The sequence below is a fragment of the Pithys albifrons genome, chromosome 4 (assembly GCF_047495875.1).
Source record: "Pithys albifrons albifrons isolate INPA30051 chromosome 4, PitAlb_v1, whole genome shotgun sequence".
Classification (NCBI taxonomy): domain Eukaryota; kingdom Metazoa; phylum Chordata; class Aves; order Passeriformes; family Thamnophilidae; genus Pithys; species Pithys albifrons.
Genome location: NC_092461.1, coordinates 93,210,063 through 93,229,802, shown reverse-complemented (window position 1 = coordinate 93,229,802; position 19,740 = coordinate 93,210,063). Strand labels below are relative to the sequence as shown.

The 19,740-nt window shown below is 40.6% G+C and overlaps 1 protein-coding gene across 1 annotated transcript in view; it reads left to right on the top strand.

Moving 5' to 3' along the window:
* The first annotated feature begins 380 nt into the window (after positions 1–380).
* GALNT12 (polypeptide N-acetylgalactosaminyltransferase 12) overlaps positions 381–19,740 on the top strand; it is a 46,580-nt gene continuing 27,220 nt past the window's right edge. The window contains exons 1-4 of the mRNA XM_071553151.1: positions 381–920; positions 14,338–14,507; positions 15,230–15,419; positions 18,671–18,856. Of these exons, the coding sequence (XP_071409252.1) occupies positions 541–920; positions 14,338–14,507; positions 15,230–15,419; positions 18,671–18,856 (926 nt within the window). The 5' untranslated portion in view covers positions 381–540. The remainder of the gene's footprint in view (positions 921–14,337; positions 14,508–15,229; positions 15,420–18,670; positions 18,857–19,740) is intronic.

Here is a 19,740-nt window from a genome sequence, read left to right as displayed (position 1 = left end):
TCCCTCCTCCCCAGCTGTACATGACCCAGCAGAACCGGGATGGCCTCTACTCTTTCCCTGACCCGGACTGAGTCAGGACCATCCCTAGTTCCCTGGGTTGTGTCTCCGGGGAGAGCCCCGAACAGGCTGGATCCGTGCACCTTCCCTGGGGTGCTGGGACCCTCGGTAGCCGAGCAGCCTTCTGATCACCAGGAAGCCGAAGGGCATTGCTCCCAGGGAGGCTGCCGGGGAGCGGAGGAGCAGCAGTCCCGCTGGCCGACACGCGGGTCGCGTTCCATGCCCGGGGGGGCCGCTCCCCGCGCCGCTGTCCCGCCCGTGCCCGGTTCTTCCGCGCCGCGCCCCTCCGGGCTGGCCGATGGCGGGGCGGGGAGGAAGGAGGAGCCGCCGGCGAAGGAGCCGGGCGGGTTTCCTGGTGGGGGCAGCGCTGGCGGCGGGCGGGTGTCGCGGCTTGGGCAGCTCCGTGAGAACTTCGCCGGGTCCGCCCTGGGCGGAGGTGCGCCCGTGTCCGCGTCCGGGAGAGGCACCGTCCGCCCGCTCGGCATGGCCGGCCGCCTCGGCCGCGGGATGTGCTGCGGCAAGCGGGGCCGGAGCTGCCGGGGCGAAGGCGCCCTGCTCACCCTGGGGCTCCTGGCCGCCCTCGGCTTCCTCGCCTGGCGACACAGCCCGCCGCCCCGCCACGCCGTCCGCCGCGCCCCGCCGCTGCTGCCGTCCGCCGACACGGAGCTGCTGCGGCGTCCGGTGTACGCCAAGCCTGCCCTGGCCCCGGGGGCGCTGGGGGAGCTGGGCCGGGCGGTGCGGCTGGAGCTGAGCCCGGCAGAGAAGCGCCGCCAGGAGGAGAGCATCCGCCGGCACCAGATCAACATCTACCTGAGCGACCGCATCTCCCTGCACCGCCGCCTGCCCGAGCGCTGGCACCCGCTGTGAGTACCGGCGTGTCCCGGCGGCCCCGAGGGCACTTGGGGCCGGGGCAGAGGAGCCGTGCCTGCTGCCGGTGTGGCTGCTGCGGCCGCTCTGCCAGACCGGAGCGTCTGCTGGCTGCGGCCAGCGCGGGGTGACCGTGTCTCTCTCGGCTGCGTCTCGCTGAGAAACGTGGAGGCGTTTGCAACTTTCTTTCCCCTCCCAAATGCTCTCACATAACGTTTGCTCTCACAGTTAATTTTAAGGCCGTCGGTGATTTTGCCTGGCTGCAGCACCTCCGCCAGGCAGCACAAGTAGCGTGTTGGTGGTGCGTCTGCAAGTCGCTAGTGTTCCCCCGCTAGTCTGCTGTCCCCTCTTGCTGCTGTCCCCTCCTGCTGCTCTCCTCTCCTGCTGCTGTCCCCTGGGTAAATCACCATAGACAGCAGCGTTCTTTTCCAGTCACTGCCAGCTTTACAAATGTTACACTTCCCAGACTTCAGCTGTTCGTTGTGCTCAAATATCTTATGCCACACAGTATAAAGTAGATTGTTTTATTATCACCTGAAGTGAGCTAGACATGGTGCTTAGAGAGTTGCATGACGTTATTCTGAAGGGACTATGCTTGTTCCGGGATGCTTAGTTGCTGGTACAGTCTTTGTTTACAAATGAAGTTTGCAGTTATGAAGTCAATGGGAGATGATGGCATAAGCAATTGTAAACTAAGGATTAGATACTGTTTGATTAGGTGGTTCTAGTTTACAGGCAACGGTTCAGCGCAGCTGTAAAGCCAGCACAGCACAGCATTTCTGATTATCCTGGCCTGACGCAAAAACCTGTAGCTCCATGTTCGCCACAGTGTGGGCCAGCTGGTGAGAGGAACAGGATAGCCAATTATGGGTAAGATTAGCTCAGTTGGTTAAAACTTGGTGCTAATAACCCCAAGGTCAAGCGTTCAGTTCCCTGTGTTGGGCCGTTCACTCAGGAGTTGGGCTCGATGATGCTTCTAAGTCCCTTCCAACTCAGAATACTTGTGATTCTATGTGCCATCTGCTAAAGGGTTCAGAATGGAGCCATGACTGCTACTGACTCCTCAGAGTCGTCTCCTGTGCTTTGCCTGACCTTGGCTTCAGCAGGTTTATTTCACTGCAACAGTTTTGTACATTATTGTCGCAAAGAGCTGTGGAAAAAGTAGCACTCTGTCTCTCCCATGTATTCATTTCACATCAGTGTGTCCTGGCCAGTATTTTACCAACTCTGGTTGTAAGTGCTGAATCTAAAACATGAATCTTAAAATGGCTTTCAAAAAGCTGCAATGCAAATGCAAGGCCTTTTAATAATAATTTTAAGCCTGGGAGTAGGCTTGTTTTTCTTATGTGTTATTCCCTGCTTATAAGCATCTGTAGACCATAAGTCCAAAAGTACCATTTTAGTTTCTTTTCCGTGGGAAGAATTAAATCATTTCAATGAATTATTTTGGACTTCTGCCATTTCTCTATGACAGGATGTTAGAGGAAATGAGAGATCACAGTTGTTGAACAGTGGGCATTATAGATGTGTGTGGGTGACAATTCTAGAAATGAAAATAATGTAAATAGATGGATAGGTTTTGCTACAATGACAGACCCTTTTTGATTTGAAAATGTGGATGTTGAAATGAAAATATATACCCAAACCAAAAGAATTGCAACACTTCAGTACCTTAATCTCTGACATAATTGCCTTCTGAAGCTGGGGCTATATTGTACTGTTGCATCTGCTGGCAGGTGTTTCAAGCCTTTGTACACAGTTATATCTAAATTACGGCAGAAATGTTACAGAGCATCTATCCAACTCACACAGCAAATATAAAAAAACTTCCCCGAAGGCAGTTTTGCACTGGAGTTGTTAACTCCCTCTCTTAAGAAGGAGGACCATGTAAGTGACTGAAGTAAAAAAAAAAAAAAAAAAAAGCTTATAGTGATAGAAAATTCGTTGCACTTCATTGTAACATTAGAGGCTATACAGATTGAAATGTCAAGTCTAGGGAAAAAATTACTTGCTTTTTTATTTTAAGGTTAGTAATGCTTGACCATTTATGACCTGTAATGAACATTTCGCTGATGAGTGAAGCTACAATGGTAGGAAATAAGTAGTAATGGTAGACAGAAACTAAGCTTCAGCTGTTCATGAAAATGATGCAAAAGATAAATTTTAAGTATGATCGATGAAACAATTTTGGTACCTGAAGGCCAGAAGGTGGCAAATACAGCATTTTTTAATGGAGTCCCAGAGCAGAACTAGAGAACTGTGTGCTGGCAAGCCTTGGATCTCTTCCAGTCGTTTACAAACTGTGGTAAGGGAAAGATAGTAGCAGATGGGTAGACATGATCTATTGACAAAGTGACTTGGCTTTTGTCAAGGATGACGTGTCTCACAAACCTATTTGAGTTCTTTGAAGGTCGTAATTGCATGGACAAAGAACTGTGTTGTAATTTCCAGATGATTTTGATGAGTTCCTAAACAACTGTGAAATAAGGTGGAAATTTCTTACATTTATAAATAACTGAATAGAAACTAGGAAGCATTTGTTTTGGGCTTTTTGTTTGGTTTTTTTGGTTTGTTTTTGGTTTTGTTTTTAGTTGTTTGTTTGTTTGTTTTTAGTTTTGTTTTAAATACTGAGGGGTCATTGATGAGTCCTGCAGAAATCTGTGCCAGACCCGATGCTGTTCAACTTACAGCATGACTTTCATAAGGAAGTAACTAATTTACAGGTCTTCAGCCTGAATGACAGATGTTACTGAAAGGTTACCTCTTCCTGGGTTGCTGCAGTATCTGTTTGACGAAAAGCAGATAAAACAAGTTCTGCCACCTCCTTGTTCCAGAAGTCCATTTACTGTAAGGAATAAGAAACTCCATCTGCTAGAATATTTAAATAAAGTATTCAGGAGATATTGTCAGACTGTGCTTGGAGACTCTGTTCTGGACTATGGGCTTTTGGTCTATTTCATCATATTCTTGTGTGTATGGAGGCAAGTCCAGAAATTTTAGATACCATTAAAATGGGAGGATGAAAGAAGGAGAAATAGAGGCAACATTCCAACCACCTGGATGCTCCCTGCTCTTCTTAACCTTAGTGTCATCCCACATTCATCAGTGAACCCACTTTCTGGAGAAAAAGAGAGAACTAGAATAAGATTGACAGTATGTGAACCAGTAAGCCATTAAATGTGATATGCAAAATTATGGCATAAGATGTTTCTTTATCAGAAACTGACAACAGATAACTTTTTTGTACTGCTATATGTTGTAGTAGTACAACATTGGACTGCTTTTGAAACAGAAATATGCCATTTATTTGCTAATACCTATGTCTGTCCTACTATGCAGGAAGAGAAGAGATTACTCTCTCAAATAATGTACTGATTGATGATATTTGACAATTAATCCAGGAAGTTTCAAATTTAGATGTTTCTGCTACTAATATATTCCTAGTAATGAAAATATTCAGAAGGTCTTTATTCCTTCTTTTTCTCACCACTGTAACATGCTTTTAGTGAGAACCGATCCTGTTTCTATTGAACCATAGACCCAAAAAACTCAACAACTTCTATTGTTTCCTTTAGACAGTTTCTGCTTCCTTTAACTCTCTGTGCTCGAGATCAGCTGATAATGTGTTTCATCACACAGGAACTCCTTAGTTTTATTGGTGGCTAGAACTATGTGTGTGTATATATATGTATGTGTATGTGAACAGTCATATATACATAAGTAAATAAATATATTTAAGCATATGTATAAACAAACACACAGAAACAATCACACAGAAACAATCTCTAAAAATGTTCTTTGGAAAAATCTTATGAATAAGAATGTAAGGAAGTTATTAAATGATGATACAGTTCGTGCAGGGCTAGAAGTCAAGTATGCCATAGGGTCAGAGAAAGTCAGAAGTTGGAAGGAACCCTTGGGGTGTCTCGTCCACCCTCCAAGTCTCCAAGGATGGAGCTTCTTTGGACACCTCTTTCAAGGCTGTGTCGCTGCCACAGTGATTTACCTTTTTCCCCCCCTGTCATGATGTTACCTGGATGGCTGAGCTTGTCTCCCCAACATCTATTCTGTATTTCTTGAGTTTTCACACATAAGGGAAGCAGCAGTTGTAGGAGTTTTAAAACCAGCAAGAGTCATCTGTCAGACAGTGACTTACTGAGAGTCCTGTTGGGGCTGATGTCCTGTTAGGTGCAGTGTGATGTGCTCTGGGCTATAAGGTTTGGCCAGTGCTGCTGTGCCTTCCTCCTCCCCAACAACATGTGCATCCTGTCCCATGGGGCTTCTTGTCATGTGCTTGTTTTACAGGACTGCAGGGTTAGGCAGACAACTGATATGTTATTTTAGGCAGCCTTTTCCAGGTGATTACAGTGTGTAAGAAATACATTTCCAGTTTTTCTACTTGGGTTCTTTTAGGTTAAGGGCTGTTCTCAAGCACTGTTCCTGATTTTAGACATTCTGAATTCTTCTTTTTTTTTCTTTCTGCATTTCTCACAGTAGGGTTGCATTGCACATTTATTTTGGGGATTGTTTCTGTAAAATCACACCAGCTGCCTTTTGGCTGACTCCTGTTACAGAAGAAACAAATCAGGGATAGGCGTTTTTGTGCCGACTCAGCATTTTGTGTTGTCTTTTTCATGGTAGAAGCCTGAATCAGCCCTTGGGGCTCATTTTACTTTTAATCACAAAGAAATGGATTTTTAATTCTTTCCTGTGTTTCCTTAATTGGCAAGTGATTTTAAGTAGCCACAAAAGCCCCCAAAATACTGAATGGGGTCTGCATATTTTGCAGCTATTAAAACAAGTTTTAGAGGTTCATTCTTCAATTCTAGGTTATTTTCTGTGTTTTGGAGGTAGAGATTCTTTATATAAATGTTTTATATATACATGGGTTTATATATCTATATTTATATATCTGTCTTTATAATCTTTAAGTGTCTTTATATAGATAGCTAGTATACACAAATACTTGGACTCCTCTGTCACTATCATTTATGCCTGTAATATTATTTATTTTGGGGGGAATATTGTGTTTGAGTTTAGCTTAAAAATCTTGTGCTAAGATCTTTTTGACTTTCAAAACTCTTTTTCCTGTTTGTTCCCAGATTTGAATGTGATTATTTTACAGTCTCACTTTCTTCTATGGTTTATTTTGTTTTCTGGGCTGTAAATACCAAATTATCCAGGATGCTCATCTGATAGTATCTTGCTAGCATATTCACAGAATAAACCTTCATACTAGGCTTTGTTCCCTTTTCTACTCCACAAATCACAGCATTTGATTTTGATGGGCACACTGCTCCTGCCAGGAGTTTTAACCTAACTCTGTGCCAGGAGAAGGTGCAGCAGCCAAGTGTTTCCTCCTCAGCCCACCATGACTTCTGGACTTCACCCAGGAGTTTGTCTGTCATCTCTTATCTAAAGGTGAAATAATTGCAGCAACATTTTTTTTTCAGCAGTGCATATAGGAAATATGAACTCTTTGAAGAGGGTAGCTGCAGCAGCTTGACCTTGCTGGCACGTTCTTTCCCTCTAAGCACAGAGCTGATGGTGCATCTTATGTGCAGGGTTGGCTTTGGCATGGATATGCCCATGCTTTACATCTAATCAGAGTACAGAAGATACAGCACACTGCTTCTTATGAGAAAATGCTTTTCATGAAACACTTAAAGGTGCATTTGGTGTAGTAGTTTTCTAACACTGTGGTCACTTGTTTGTGGTTGGATTTTTTTCCTTTGTTTTCTGAGCTTTTCTGGTATAGATAATTGGTTACTAGTAACTACATTAATTGTAACACCTTTTAGTCATTACTTTAGTGTTAGTTAGTTGGCAGGATTCCTTGCATATATAAACAGGCTTTAGGCTGTCAAAGCAGTGTTTCTCTGGGACATCTCATTCCTTCCTCATGCAGTTTTGGTTTCTGTTTGGTTGGTTGGTTTTTATTGTTGTTTTTGGTTTTGGTTGCATTTTATAATAGTACTAAATGAAGAAGTGCTTCCATTAGTGCTTTGATATTTAGGATATTTTACTGCTTTTGTTTCCTGTCTCCTGTAAAAATATATCTCTTTTTTGTGTCTTTATGCTCTTGTTTAATAATGACTTGCAAATATTTTCCCGAAAAGCTCACATGATTATTTTTTAACTGTTTTTCTTTCCAGCTTCTGGTAGACTTCCTCAAGTTCTTTGACATCTAGATTAGTGCTTGGTTTCAGCTGATTTCATTTTTAAACTGACAAAAGTTCCCAGATTAGTGATTGATAGTAAGCACAAATTATGATTTCTTTTCTTTATTCAAGAGGTACTTTTACTGTACACAGTGTCTTTAAGGAGTAGGTGCATCCACAGGTTACTTTTAGTGATGGATACAATAACTTATTTCAGTTATTCCTCTGTGAAATATTTTTCTTGTCCTGAGTCAAATTACTTAGATGAAAGTAGGTCTCTGAATGTAGATGTAGGAAACAGTATGACTCTTTGCAAAGAAAATTGCACACAGGTAACCATTTGAACAAAGTGTAACCACTGTTTCAAATCAGCAAAATAAAGTGAAAACCAATTGGGTTTTCCCCATTGCTACAGGCAGAATTTCCTTCTCATCTGCACACCCAAAATCTAGGCCAGGTAGGAACTTCTATAATCTTTCTCTAAAAATGCAGAATTAGGAGGCTCTATGAATTTCTTTAATTTTGGAGTTTAGGGTATAGATTTAGTCAACTCTCATGGGTGAGCTTTCTAGACATTTTTTTCTTTATGTACTTTTAATCTGTCATAAACAAATTTGCTTTCCTTCCTTCCTTCCAAACTTATTAGCAAATATTTTCTTCTGTTTAAGACTTCTGTCTTTCTTCCTTGCTTCTCACAATGTTTGTATACTAGGCAGCCCAGCTCTGTATTCTCTGAAATCTCAAATTGACATTCAGCAGTCTGTCTTGTCAAGACCTTAATGCCACTGGAAGAATTGTTCTGTAAAACATCAAATAACCTGAGAAACTGTTTCACAATCTAGCTAGCCTCTCTTTTCTGAGAGTTGATCATATCACAATGTTGTAGACTGTACAGGAAGGCTGTCTCTAACATAGTTTATTTCAGCAGATATAATTTAGGGACCTTATAGCCAGGCTGCTGGGCTGGGACCACGTGGTGGGGAAGTGTAGGCCAGCATCACCTGAACTCAAGCTGCTTAAGTGTTCCAGCCTTGCCCACAATAATTTGGCCATTTTGGCAGTTTGCAGCAACTTGCTGCTATCTACCCTGCTAATCAGATCAAGGCACACCTTTTGTAAACATTGCTGCCTTTTTCTGTAATAGTTGAACACACGTGGCATGTGTAGGTGTGCAAAACCAGGTGGAGCCTCTCCTGCTGCAGTACTTTATTTGTACTACACCTGCTCAGATAAGACTTTTTTTTTTAAAGAGAAACTGCAGAACTGACAGTTTTATGTTGAAAATAAATTTAGCTTGAAAAGCCGGGTAGCCTTTGGAGAAGATAAGAATAATCTTATTTATCATATCCTTTAATTTCACTGGAAATACTATCTTTCTGTACCCTAGGCTTTGATGTAATTGGGTGGCATTGCTATTGCCTCACATGCTGGATTTTATCCATATGTTGATTTCCCCTAAGGAAGGGTGAGAAGTGGCCATCTAACTGTATGTTCAGCCTGGAGTAGGTGACACAACCTTGGTAACTCTGTGGGGTGGCTTAGAAACCAGTGCTGCCATCTATGTCATGCTGCAGAGCTTGGGTTGCTTGTGAATGCTGCTGGGTGCAGTGGGGAAGGCAAAAGTAGAAAAGGGGGGAGAAGACCCAGTACAACTCTGCCATGGCTTTGGGAGGGTGAAAGAAGGAGGTGTTTTCTCTTGGGTGAAGATGCCTGACAGATCCCAGAGCCCACATTTCTGTCTCTGCAGTTTATGGAGTTTATGGAGAGTGGAGGTGGTGAAGCTAGATTGAAATGCCCATGGCTGCTGGTATTTGTCCCCATCAGCCTTATTTATTTATAGCCTACAAAATGCCACATTTGAGCACACCGCTTACTAAAAGGACATCTGCTGTTTAATTTGATGTTTTAACCATTCAAATTAAGAAGAGGAAAGGAAGCTGGGTGGTGAGTTGGCATGTCTACAGCCCATCATAACAAACCCAGTCAACCTGGTTCCCAGCCCACTGTGTGAAAGCCAACCTGAAGTAGGACTCTGGCAGTGTTTTCTGGATGACAATATGATGGGGTGTATATGACCATGTCACGTACTGTAGTCACATAAATCAAGTTGAATCAGATAGAGCAGTGACACATGCTGTTTGCGCTTCTTGAGAGAAGCTACGCAATCTTGAATTTGCCTCAGGCATTCACATCGAAACTTCAAAAGCAAACTTAGATAGTATACCTTTAGAAAGCATTAAATCATTTATAAGCAGTTTGTATTCTTAACAAATCTTTGGAAACTCATGGAGCATTTAATATTTTTTTCTTAAAATATGAGTAACTGTGCATATAGAAGATCAAATTTGGAGATGGAACTTGTACTTTCCCTTGCCATATCATTGCCACAGTTGTGGTGAAAGTCTTAAATAAGAGCATGTCAGCAAGCATTCCTAATTAACTCATGGCAGCATGCCCAGTGCACACACATTCATGCTCTCTCTCCCTGTGTATAGATACACATCTCTAAGAGAAAGAGCTTCTTACAATGAAATAAATTGAGTGATTACATTAATTGACACAAATGTTCTTCAAAGTAGACTATTTAATTTTGTTTAGGCATTTCCTGACTGATGTTTCCTTAGTTTTTAATAAATTACCTATTGTAAAACTTGCTAACAGAAGACTTTGTAGTGTAGTAGATTCCAAGGTTAATTTATTAAACTTGTCAGCCGTAACTCTTGGTTAGACCGTGACTTAAAAATGTGGTGTAAAAAAGGAAAAAAGAAAACCCACAGGAATGTGGATATCTGATGATACACTTTTACATGCTTTGCTTCAGTTTACATTTTGGTGACTGAGATGTTTGAGTAGATGCTGTAGTAAAAACTCCAGGAAGATGGTACATAGTGAATGTGGTTTTGAGTTCAGGTATGAATTAGCATTATTTTCTCTTTCTCCCCATCTAGAGATTTAAAAATTCCTGGATGAACACAATTAGAATTTTAAAATGTAGATGTTGTCTTAACTTTACAACCTTATGCATTTATTGCATTTATTATGTTGACTGTAAAAAAGCTTCTTAGCTATGCTAGCAACAGGTTTTCCTCGGTGACTGATCATGGTATCTGATAACTGTTTCGAAAATCATCTTGACTAGAGATATTGTGTACTTCTCTGAAGAAAATGAACCCGCTCAACATACCTGCATTTTTAATTTAGGTGACTGTTTATTTTAAAATGTATATAATTATTACAAAGCAGTGAAGTTCCTTTGGTTGAATAAGATCTTGAGAGTAGCGAAAAAGTATGTTGGACTGTATGGATCTGTATTTACTGTCTCTGCATGGAAATGTCACGCTTACAGGCAAATCATTTCCTTGAGTCTATGTTGTTTTTGTGAAACATTTGGTAGTTATGGTAATGAGGTTCAAGGTGATGTATCAGCAGCCAGTAGTAGGGACTGTAAGTGCTTTAACTTTAGTAGTAGAAAAGTTAAGCAACTGTTCTATAGTTAAACCTCTGTAGATGGAAGTGGGAAGCCACAGAGGTCCGTTTGGCTGTGCTAGATAAATAACTTAAGGAGGGTGAGGAGAGTCACCCTCTAGATATGTCTTCATGGACATGCAGAGTCCAGATGATTAGCTGAAAGGTAACACCTAGCTTTTAGCATGGCTAATGTGAAATGCAATTAATCCTGTCTTAGCATAATCCTCTATATTGGAAAAGACAGTGTTACGGGTTTGAGGGTGGCGCTAAAAGAGCGCCTTAGAAGCCAAAAGCAGGCTGCAGTATCGGCAGCATAAATACACATTCCCAGTGTCTAGAAAAACATTTTGGGACTGCTGTCACAAGTTTTTATCCTCCCTCTCATTTTAACGACTTACTGTAACTGATGCACATTTGTTTTTCTGAATAACCCAAAATAGGAGTGAAATTATGCACTTGGAAAATAGGAGCTTGGATACTTGGCTGACACACAGAGAATAAAAGTACATGAAGTCTGCAAAGGTGAATACAGAAGATGCTACTGCTAAGGTGCTTCTGTGGTAAATCGGCATTGAGGAATGGAAAAGCTGAGTTATGACCTCTGTGCTTTAAGCCAGGTTTTGTACTCATAGTGGGTTTTTTGAAACTTGCGAAATGGTAAAGTTTTGTGTCCATATACATGCCACTTAATTGTTATTCAGCAACACTTTCAAGCATTTCCATTTCAGGGATTCATTAGCTTTTTAAAGATTTTCTTACACTGTAATTTTTGCAGGGTTTAAATGCTTTGGGTTTGTAGTCTCCCCAATGGGATTAATTTTTAAGGTTTAGCAAAGCTCTTTGAAATTTCTTTCATTACAGAAAGATAAGGAAAAGTGTGCTTAATTTTAACATCCATACTTGAGACTGCTAACAGTAGGATCTTGTAGCAATTTAGCAAGAAATATGCCTTAGAAATAATTTTTGACATAAATATGGAAATCTGCATAGAAGTTGAATAATATTTTTTACCCCAATTTTTTCTTTTTTCTAATTTTCCTTTGATTAGGAAATTTAAAGCCATTCCTCCTTGTCCTATCACTACAGGCCCCTGTAAAAAGTCCCTCTCCAGCTTTCTTGTAGGCCCTCTTTAGGTGCTGCAAGGCTGCTCTAAGATCGCCCTGGAGCCTTCTTTTCTGCAGGCTGAACAGTTGAGACTCTCTCATCCAGTCTTCATTGAAGAGGTGCTCCAGCCCTCTGATCATCTTTGTGGTCCTCCTCTGGACATGCTCTAACAGGTCCAAGTCCTTCTTATGTTTGGGGCCCCAGAGCTGGATGCAGTATTTTCCCCCAAAAAATCATAATGTATTGAATAGCTAAGCTTCCAGTTGTGCTCTGTGTATTTCAGTCTGTGAGGTAAGAGATGGTTTCTTTCTTAGGAGGGTTGTCAGCCTTGTCCAGCCATCCTGTCTGGGGGATGTGGGCTGCTGCGTGTCCGGGCACTGCTCAGGGCAGGGTGGCCATGCTGGCCAGCAGCCTGTCCTGCCACTATAGTCGGTCTCTTCTCTGCACTCGTGTGCTGCCTTGCACCACAGAGCTAGTAAATAAAGCTACCTTTTAGTTTTGGCCTCTTTCTTCACTTCAGAAACCTAAGTAATGTGTGCTCTGGTATGTCCTGCAGGAGGCTGACCTTTTCCTGTAGTGTGAGATGTGCAGTGTGAAGAAGGCAGCAATATGCAGTGAATCACAAATAGTTTGAGAATTGCCTTGCTGTGTGCCAAATTATGTTTCCCGTCTCCAGCATGTAATTTTCAGGCAAATCCATTGAAGTCTTTAATCTATAATTAGGCTTATAAGCTTCTTTAGACCTTTTAGATTTTCTTTTTTTAAATAATGGAATATGGCATTATTTTTCCATGACTCTTTCTGCCTTATTTTCCAGAGAAAGCTTTCCTGGAGGTTGTTTTTATTGATATATATTTTCCTTCAGTTTTCTAAAATGGGTATGTGAAGATCCTATTTCCATCAAGAAATGAATTCAAAATTACCTGGTACAAGTGACTGTAATAAAAAGGGCAAAATTTTTCCTGGCAGCACTCAACTTAAAACTCTTTCAGTAGGCTAAAATAAATACAGATTTTCAAGATTGGATTAATACAGTAGGTTTTTCTATGTAAAAAAAAGTTAATTGAAATGTCACTCCTGTGTTAATGCATAAACATTTGGCTAAATAAATCAATTCTGTCACCAGCCAGAGGTGAGGCATTTCTCTGTGTGAATGCCCCTTTGCCTCAGGACAAGTTACATCCTGGAGGAATGGGCATTTTTGTACTTCACTAGATAAATGTGTGTGTATGGGTACCTACCTATTTCTGTATATCTGTTTGTGTGTATGCATGCATGCACATTGTATATAATGAGGGTTGTTGCATAGACGTCCTTTCATGTTTGAGAAGCAGCCTTCTGTGTACCTCCTCTGCCCAAGAGTCATTTCTCCTCATTCCTTCATCATTTTCAGGTATTTATTATAGAAGTACTCTACAGACCTTTTGTTTTCATAATTAGAATTTTAATTTTAAGAATATTCAGATTCAGACTTTTTTTTTCTTTCTGTAGAACAGATCTTGATAGTTGCCTAATCTTTAAAGAAAACTATAAGTCTTTTTTAATTGCAAACACAGGAGTTTGTAAATACTTTCTCAGTGTGCCATAGGGAAACAGGTTGCTTTTAGTGTTGTTTTCTGAGTGTTTGGGGGAATTTTGGTGCCCATAAATAATAATAAATTGACCTAAGGGATTTTGCTGTCATGTTTTCTACTGTTCAATATGATTTCCCTTTTCTTCTTCCCATAGCATAGGTTTTGGAAGACTTGCTGCTGTTCTCTTGCAGTAGGAGGGATGTCCTACCTGCTTTGGTACCTGTTGTGATCTAGCAGTCTACGGAAGTTGAAGCATGTCCTCCTGCCCATTATAAGCCCTGATGACTCCACGCAGTAAGCTGGAGACATAAGAAAATTCCAACATCTCTAAACCATTTCTGTTGGGTTTTAATAAACTTTCTAATATGCAGTACTCTAAGCAAAGGGGAGAAATTGTAATAAATACCATCATTATTTTAAATTCTTTTTCGACCAGGGCATTCTTTTAGCAATTTTTATATTTGGCTCAGCTGCAAGTTTCTTGGCATCCTGATACTCGTTTAGGGAAGTTCATGTATGTATTTATAGAAAATACATTCTGGAGCTTAATCCAATGGTTTACAAACTTCCCAGCTCTCCATAGGGCCAAACCCATGAATTTCTATGTCTGTTTGTGGTCGTTCTGGATTTCATAATTATATTTTGGCAGTTCTGTGGTCTTTCCAATTTCTGCTTCAGTGCACGTATGTCTCAGTTTTGTTGCTGTTTGGTTTTTTTCCTCTTTATACATTGCTGTTCCTTCACAGCTATATTTTTTTATTTTCCAAAGCACAAGTTACCAGTAATTTATATTTCTGGGTTTACTGCACGTAGGTTGCTGTTTTGCGACTGTTTTTTTGTTTGTCTGTTTGTTTTAATTTTCTTTCTGTAATCTGAGGCATGTTTTGGCCTTTGCTTGTTCTACTTGAGTTAATGTGCAAAGACAGCTACTGCATGTACACCAGCCCAGAATACGTCCTATTATTTTTCTTTTTAGACATTTTAGGAGTTTGCAAAATTTTAGTCATGATGTTTCTGCAAAAACTGAACTTCTTCATTGCGAATAATTTTTTGAAAATCAACAGATGTTTTTGCATTTACACTCTATGTAATCCCCTCCCTTACAGATGCAGAGAGAAGAAGTATGATTATTATAATCTGCCGAAAACCTCTGTTGTGATAGCTTTTTATAATGAGGCTTGGTCAACGCTTCTGAGAACTGTGCATAGTGTTCTTGAGACATCTCCGGATATTCTTTTGGAAGAAATTATTCTTGTAGATGATTACAGTGACAAAGGTAGGAGAATAATTCTAAATAATGTTGATTGTTGATGGGCTTTTTTGGTCAGCCAGTCCACAGGAGAAAAAGTTGTGCTGTTCAGGTCCCATACCATAATATTGTACAACATAGCCATCTAACTAGAAAGCAATTTTTCTTGTAGTGTTCCAGGGAAAAACTTGATTTCTGGACCAAATTTAGTTTGGAATGGGGAAATACATTTTGCAGTGTTGTGACATGAGTACTTGCATGTATGGATAACATACAGTCTGGTCAGAGCCTTTCAAGTTTTCTGATTTGAGCAAGTTTTGAATGCTCCAAGGTTGCCCTGGTGTCTTATGTAATGACAGCTACCTGGTTGTTTGGTTTAGTTTGAATAATGGGACACAAAGGCACTGCTGGTGTTTTCTACCATACATGAATTGTGCTAACAGTAAAAGAGAGAAAAAGTTTTAAGTAACGTTTGAGAAGCACTTAAAAATCTGGAAGTGAATTACAAAAGCAAATGTAAAGCATTTTATTTCTTAAAAGTAACCACAATTTGTGTCTGTCTACATTCTGTACTTTTTCTGTGTCCTTTCTTCACATGAACAGTAGTAGCAGAATAGGAGTTCAGAATGCCAGGATCTTTAAAGTACTGCTATAAGCAATATGCTACTGAGGAGAGAGCTTTCTGTAGCATGGCATAAACAAATAGTTCCAGAACTATATTACTCCTTTTCTTTATTTGTTTGTTATAGAACATTTAAAGGAGACTTTGGAAAACTACGTGGCTGGTTTACGCAAGGTGCGTCTCATCCGGGCAAATAAGCGAGAGGGGCTGGTTCGAGCCCGGCTGCTGGGGGCATCTGTGGCAAAAGGAGACGTCCTGACGTTCCTAGACTGCCACTGCGAATGCCACGAGGGCTGGCTGGAGCCACTGCTGGAAAGGTGAGCTGATGCTCTCTGCTGGTTTTCTCTCCCCAATGGAGAAGAAGAGACCAGAGTTTGGCACTCTTCTGCAGTGGAAAAATGATTCGTAGTTTACCAAATGTTTCTGCAGCCCAGTCCCTGAAGCACTGCAAGTGTTTATCTCTTGGCTGTGGGGAAGCAAATGGAAGTGTGAAAGATTAGGGCACAGGATTTTTGTTATCTCCTGAGGACCAAACTGCTCTTTTTCTTCAGACAAGGGAAAGTCTTTTTTTGTTTCAGGAGGAGGAATCCTCCTCCCGCAGCTTTGAAACTACCTTGGGAAAGGTGGCTGCTTCTGTCAGCCTGAGTTGTGGATGACAGGGTCTGGAAAGATGCATGCCCTGAGGCATCTCCTGTTGCAGAACAATGGGTACATAAGCAGATCGGAATATAAGTCAGCAAACTTCATCTGCCTAGTCCTGAGCAAATCCATCTTTCCAAACTGCTTCTAATATAAAGCACCGTGGGTAGGATAGGGAGGAGTTAGTGTTATGTCAACACTTTTACTTGGAAACCATCTGTCCCGGGACACTATACTTTACACCTAATGTAGTCTCTCGTCTATACTGCAGATCCACCCAGGCTGTTCAGAAAACTTTCATTAATTAAAAACAAACAAAACCAAACCCCCAAGAACCCTTCCAAAGCTCCAACCAAAAACCCTAGAAAACAGGATACTAGCTCTCCATTACAACTTAGAAGATTTATGATATTCTTGAAGCCTCACCCACACCTAGTCAGCAGCCATACATGCACTTTTGCTGCCACACCTCACCACAGCACTCTGCTGCCCCTGCATCACATCCACAAGGCTGTATTGCTTTTGCCCCTCTTACTTTAAATCAGCTTATGTCTTTACCCCCTTGGATGCCGTTAGGAGTTGCTGATAGAGTATCTGAATCAGACCTCTTAAATATTCTATATAGAAAACCAGCTTTCTTTAAAACATAATTAAAAAAATTCTTTCCTCAAGGCCAGTGGTTTGACTTGCATCCTGTAAAGATTCCTACCAGATACTGTAGACTTCGAAGTACCAGAAAAAACAGCCTGTGCAGACTGGAAAGAGAATTCCAAAAGCACATGCTGTCCTCATGTGTGCAAGCCTTCCTGATAGCTAGTGGGGCATGTGTTCTCAAACTCCCCATGTCTATTTGGAATTGTATCTAGAATAGTATTTTAGCTTTTTGTTTTCTAGAAATTGTCATACTTACCTTGTTTCTAAATTTTACATTGAGTATATTCCAGATGACTGTGGGTTTGCTATGATAGTATGAAGAAATGAAGAGGGGTTAACACCAAATATTATTTTAAGTAACCCATGCTCGAAGCATGAGTTAACTGTCTTCCAAAGAAACTATGTGTGACTGTGGAGACGATTCTGTAATTTCTTCACTTCTGTAGCACACCACTAGATGGCAATCTTGAGGAAGGATTGGGATAATTTTAAGCATAATAAATCACCTCCTGTAAAAAGTTAGCCCTGGATGTGTCTTGGAATTTTTGCATTCTTGCTGCAGATGCAGACATACATCTCTAGGAGGGTGTTTCCATGGCATATCTGACTCAAATGTATGGGAGCAATTCAACAGTGCATTTTGCAGTGCGAACATGGTTGTATTTGTAAGCTGCCTGTGCTTACAAATGTACCATCTAATTAATTCTTAATTTACAGAAAAGGAGATAGCTTTTCACTTACCTGATTCCCTTCAAAATTGAAATAATTTTCCAAGTACCTAATTTTTACTTCTTTTCCTACTTGTTACAGGAGCTGCCAAGCATTTTTACATAGTGTTTTTTTCCCTGTGTACATATCATTCTCATTGCTTTGTACATAAGTTTAATGCAAGTAAGACAGGAGACAGCAATATTTGTATAAGCCCTTTTGTGTCCTCGTTTCAAAGGGAGATGATAATGAAGAAAACAGCTGTGTTGTGTATTCCATCCAGCAACAAGAGACCATTTCATACTTAAGGCAGTCTTAGTCAGCTCAGACAATACTTCTTCGAAACTTCTGCTGTTCTCTGCTGCACTTAAGCTTCACAAGCTGCTCTAATTTCAGACTCTGAGCCCTGTGGGTTTGAAGTTTAATAATCCCATAAGGAACTTGCTCCCTTTGAATGACAAATACATCACATCTCTTATCCAACAATATAATGTGTTCAGTTTTCCTTTACCTCTGGAATATGTAAATCAGAAGACTGAGGGCTAAAAGAAGTACCAGCATCTTAAAGTCAAACAAGTCACTTCATTTCACTGAACTATCAGGGGACGTCAAAGACTTGTGTAGAGAAGATGCTAAAGAGTGATTTAGAAGAAAGACTTTAGCTTGAGCTTGTGTGCTTGAAATTGTTCATAGTACTGAGAGAGGCCTTTCCAGAAGCTGAGGAGAAGGCAGAGAATCCCACTGCCATTTGTAAGGGCAAATGCCTTTGGAAAGGAATCCAGAAACCCCCGCATGGGTATTGAGAAACAGGAGGAAGAGGTTTATCTTCTTGAAGAAGCAGACCTGCACGTAATGTCATCAGCTCTGATGTATTCTTAGTGTGATAAAGATCTTGACTACCTTTAGATTGCCCTTGCTGATATCTATGTCATTCTGCAGTGCTATCTTGTTTTTTCTTTTCATATTGCCAGGGTTTCTGGAAACCTCCTCTATGTATATTTCACTGTTAGAGATCTAATTCCCATGTTGTGTGTTCTTTTGTTTAAGCTCAGAGCTTTTTTTTGAGTTATTGTTGTAGTATTTAGTGTAGCTTTTTGCGGATGATCACAGTTAGAAGAACAACCATGACTTTGAGGGCCAAGAAGCTTGCTAGTTTATTATTTGTCTTTGCAGAACTATACAATCATGCTGCTCTCTTAAACACAGCAACCTGTGCATAAAGAAAACAGACTCATTTTGTTGAGAATGTAGTGCTGGCTATGGCAGCCAAGCCAGATGCTGACTGTTGTCTCAAGTCATCTGGCATACCTCACTTCTTCCACTGCCCAGAAAGACTGATGCTTGCCAGGTGCCCATGGCCGAGTCCATCCTGGTACATCCTCCTGATGCATCCTCAGTGGGAAACCAGTGGTTATTCTTATAGCTGTCACTTCCTTGTATTGTAGCATAAATTGAAAAGGAGAAAAACTTCATATTTGGTTTCTGTAAGTGTTCCTTCTTCTTCTCAGTTCCAGCTTGTAAGAGAAGTTTCTAATGAAAGTTACCCTTTTCTTTTAAAAAATACCAGGATTGCAGAAGAAGAAACAGCTGTTGTCTGCCCTGTTATTGATGTTATTGACTGGAATACATTTGAGTACTTGGGAAATGCTGGTGAGCCACAGATTGGTGGATTTGATTGGAGACTTGTCTTCACTTGGCATAGTACCCCTGAAAGAGAACAAAAGCGGAGGAAGTCCAAGACTGATGTGATCAGGTTAATTTTTATACATCTTATGCTATTAATTTGTTTTTGTTTCACCTGAAAATGCCAGATGCTGAAAAATATTTGAGACACAAACATATTACTAAAAATCACTTATTTTGTTTAATTCCCTTTTTTTTACAAAATAGCTCCTGCTTACTGTGCTCTTTAAAAAAGCATTGCTCTAAAAACTGAAGTTCCTATATCATCTTCTGTATGGAATCCTTATTACAAAGTAGTCTTTAGACTTCTCTAGGCAAACTTCCAGAGATGCTTATCAGCACTTGGAAAGGATGTAACTGATTAATACTGAAGATTGTCCTCTTTGCAAAGCAAAGAGCTCAAGAGCTCTGCATTGTAAAAAAAACATACAATGGGCAATGATGAAAAGAGAAAAAAATCATTAACCAGCAAGAATGCATTTTTAATATTTTGATTTTGTTAGAACTTACTTTTATTTATAATATGTTATCTTATGAAGTACAACAAATACAGAGTGATTAATTTTTCTCAGTCTTTTCTGGATTACTTATTATGATAATAATACCCATTACTTCACAAGTATTAATGAACTTCTCCTCAAATGTGACATTTTTAATGGGCAGTAATTTAGTCCTTCTCAGATACATTAGTCCACATCCTCCTTCAAAAAAAAATTCAAAATAGAGTGAATATTTTAAAAATCTTTAGTTCAAATATGATGCTTTCTTTTCTTCATGACAAGAAGAATTGTCTTTGACATGCTAAGAGGAAAATGATGAGGGATAAAGTTTCATGGTAGCCTGAGGACTGTGAGCTCGACAAGTGTCTGGAGAAAGAAGAAGTGCTCAGAGTGGTGTCACCAACAGCTGTGTTTGAAAAGATGACTTCTGGAGGAAGACCGAAGAACTTGACTG